Raw genomic sequence first — 3,723 nt, forward strand, 5'->3', positions numbered from 1 at the left:
ACTTGGACGAGGATGACTTCGACGAGTACCGTGAAAAGAAGTGAGTAGTAGTAGTTCGATGATCTAGTGTGGAACTGAGGAGGGAGTGTGATGATCTATGGCAGTATTGTTTAATTATCTAGTGTGGTGTCGTTTTAATTTTTAATGTTGAATATTTCTAGAGTTTAAGTTTTGAATATGCAATGAATCATGTTCATGTTTGAAAGCTTACCAAGACACCAGTTTTACATCATCTGTTATGGCAGAGAATTTTGCTGGTACCCAAAACTTTCTCTCTTCAGCCCTAAAACCATTTTTGGACATTAACTTTTACATCATCTGTTGATGATGCTCTTAGCCACTTCAATTTGCACGCCAAATTGCGAATATCATGTCAGCACTCAGCAGTGCTGCCGTAGCACCTCACATGTCAGTTGAAAGTTTGCTGCGCGGGTTCCGCCGCGCCAAAATAGTTTGATGAACCTGTCGCGGAGCCTCCTGCGCCCGTCCCCGGCCGGCGGCCAGCACGGACTCCTCCACCTGGTAGACTCCTGCCGTGCCGCCGCCCACCTGCCCACCCTCCGCGCCGTGCACGCACGCCTACTGCTCCTCCAGCACCTCCCCTCCTCCGCCGTCGCCCGCGTCAAGCTCATCCAGGCCTACGCCGCCTGCTCCGCGCTCCCCGCCGCCCGCGCCGTGCTCACCTCCTCCCCCGATCGCACCACCGTCTTCTTCAACGTCCTCCTCCGCGCGCTCACGGCCGCATCCCTCCACCGCGAGGCCCTCCTCCTCTTCGCCTCTATGCGGTTGCAGGGCCCCTCCTGCTCCCCCGACCACTACACCTACCCGCTCGCTCTCAAGTCCTGCGCAGCGTCTGGTAGCCTTCGTCTCGGTGTCCAGATCCATGCATCCATTGCCAGGCTCGGTCTCGACGCGAATCTCTTCGTGGCGCACTCGGTGATCAGCATGTATGCACGGTGCGGCCGTCCGAACGATGCCTACCAGGTGTTCGATGAAATGCAGCACCGGGATGTCGTCTCTTGGAACGCCATGATCTCTGGGTTCGCTCACGCAGGCTTGTTTCAGAGGGCCGTGGTAATTTTCAGGGAGTTTGTGGGGCTGCAGTGTACACAGCCTGATGCTGGGACCATGGCAAGCGTCCTTCCCGCCATGGGTAATGCCAAGGCAGAGGACATCACATTTGTGAGGGAGGTGTTTGATAAGATGCGGTTCAGAGGACTTATTTCTTGGAATGCTATGCTGTCTATATATGCTATCAATGGACTGCATGTTAAGGCTGTGGAGCTGTTCGTGAGGATGGAGAAGGATTGGGTTGAGCCAGATAGGATGACATTAGCAACTGTTCTTCCTTGTTGCGGACAGGTCTCAGCATTTTCACTGGGGAAACATATCCATGAAATTATCAAGAGGAAAAGAATGTGCCCCAATATGTTGCTGGAAAATGCCCTAATGGACATGTACGCCAACTGTGGATGCTTGAAGGATGCCAGGGAGGTATTTGATGCCATGAGTTTGCGGGATGTAGTATCATGGACTTCGATCATTTCTGCATACGGTGTGCGTGGTCATGGGACGGAAGCCATCAATCTGTTTGAGAACATGCTAGGACAGGGTCTGGAACCGGATTCTATTGCCTTTGTTGCTGTTCTTGCAGCGTGTAGCCATGCCGGCTTCTTGGATGTTGGAAAGCGTTATTTTGATTGCATGACTAGTAGATATCAGATAACCCCCAAAGCTGAGCACTATACATGTATGGTGGATCTTCTCGGACGTGCTGGGTGTATAAGCGAGGCATATGATTTCATTTTGGCGATGCCTATCAAGCCAAATGAAAGAGTCTGGGGAGCCTTATTAGGAGCTTGTCGGATTCACTCCAATATGGACATTGGGTTGTTAGCAGCAGACAGTTTGTTCAGAATGGTGCCCGATCAGACGGGATACTATGTGCTATTATCGAATATTTATGCTAGGGCTGGACGATGGGCAGATGTTACCTCGGTGAGAAGTGTCATGGCAAGCAAAGGTATCAAGAAATTGCCTGGTGCTAGCAATGTTGAGATAGGAGATCAGGTTCACACATTTCATGTTGGTGATAGATCTCATCCACAATCAGAAATGATCTACAAAAAGTTGGAAGAGTTGTTAGGAAGGATCAGGGGAATGGGTTATAACCCAGGAGTCGAGGGTACACTTCATGATGTTGAAGAGGAAGAGAAGGAGGGCCATCTTTCAGTGCACAGTGAAAAATTGGCTATTGCGTTTGTTCTTATAAACACTAGTCCAGGGACACCCATTAGAATAACAATGAATCTCAGAACGTGTAGTGATTGCCATCATGCTGCAAAACTCATTTCAGCTATCACAGATAGAGAGATTATCCTTAAAGACATCAACAGGTTCCACCATATAGTACAAGGAGTGTGCTCATGTGGGGACTATTGGTAACCAAGTATAAGATTATCACATAGTGCATTCTTAACATCAAGTTGGTCTGATTGATGAGGGAAGACCTTAGTAAGAAGATTGGCAACTTGTGTGATTTCTGGGTTGACTGAGATGGTAATTGCATGTGCAACATTTCGTTCATAAATGCAGCATCCATGTGCTACTCTGCATTACCAGAGTCAAAAAGAAAATACGAAGACTCATCCAGGGAGTGAGCATCTAATTTTCTGATTTGATTATTGGTTCAGTAAAAGCAACAACTAGAAAGTGTTGTTGTTTTCAAGACCCATGCAATGCAAGCTACTCCCTCGGTTCCAAAATAGATGACTCAACTTTGTACTAACTTTACTAAAGTTAGTACAAAGTTGAGTCATCTATTTTGGAACAGAGGGAGTAGGATATAACTTTCTTTGATGTATGAAGGCAGGCATCAGGATACATGCTTTCTGGGAGAACCAGAAGCATCGATTACAAATCTCCCACCTGAACAAGATCCTTATTAGCGGCGATTCTTCAGAAATTGGTGGCTGAGCTAAAAAAGTGATTAATCAGGATCTCATACAGGTTTGTATTTCGTTGCAATGCTACCTTTCATGGTTCCTACAATCCCATTCAAAAATATCAAGCAGAAAATCATCACATGGGTAAGAGTCACATCAATTAGCCTTGGTAACCATACAGCATGGTCTGTACACACATGGATCCACTCCTTAATTTTGCATTACTAATAGACAAACAAGGATTCCATACTAGATGCGAAAGAACAAAAACACTTCTCTTGCCCTTACACAAATTTGAGGCATGGTTTTGTTTTCCTCTTAGTTTTCATCACGATAGCTGTGTAAGTCTTCCTTTTTATGGTGCAGTTAGTATTTATGAGAACGATGCGCTGAGAGCAACTCTACTCGGTTCAGCAGCTTCATGAGCTATATTAGTTTAGTCAGTCCAGTTTGATTATACAGAATTAAATCACTATCCTCTGTACAGTGCTCAGGCTTCATGGCGTGGTTAATAATTCGAAAGTGCTGTACACACGACATGCTCCTGCACGATTTACAACCGATGAGATTAGAAGCCATGCAGATTAAAAAATGAGGTCATCCAATGGTGTACATAGCCTGTCGTGTGTGCATCGTGCATGGATTCATCGTGTGCATAGCAGTGTTCTTAATAATTTCATGGAAGAGGAAGGTAGAGAGGTGGGTTCAAGCCTTTGCTGAGAAAAAACAACTTGCTGTGATACCAAATGTGGACCAAAGGAGGTCACATAGGAAATTT

General features: G+C 46.3%; 1 protein-coding gene across 1 annotated transcript; it reads left to right on the top strand.

Annotated features, from left to right (window-relative positions):
• Nucleotides 1-418: 418 nt before the first annotated feature.
• On the top strand, nucleotides 419-2,774 carry LOC123092807 (putative pentatricopeptide repeat-containing protein At3g49142). Its single transcript, XM_044514635.1, has one exon. It carries the CDS (start codon nucleotides 457-459, stop codon nucleotides 2,443-2,445), a length of 1,989 nt encoding a protein of 662 aa, XP_044370570.1. The 5' UTR covers nucleotides 419-456; the 3' UTR covers nucleotides 2,446-2,774.
• Nucleotides 2,775-3,723: the final 949 nt, after the last annotated feature.

The sequence above is a fragment of the Triticum aestivum genome, chromosome 4B (genome assembly GCF_018294505.1).
Source record: "Triticum aestivum cultivar Chinese Spring chromosome 4B, IWGSC CS RefSeq v2.1, whole genome shotgun sequence".
Taxonomy (NCBI): domain Eukaryota; kingdom Viridiplantae; phylum Streptophyta; class Magnoliopsida; order Poales; family Poaceae; genus Triticum; species Triticum aestivum.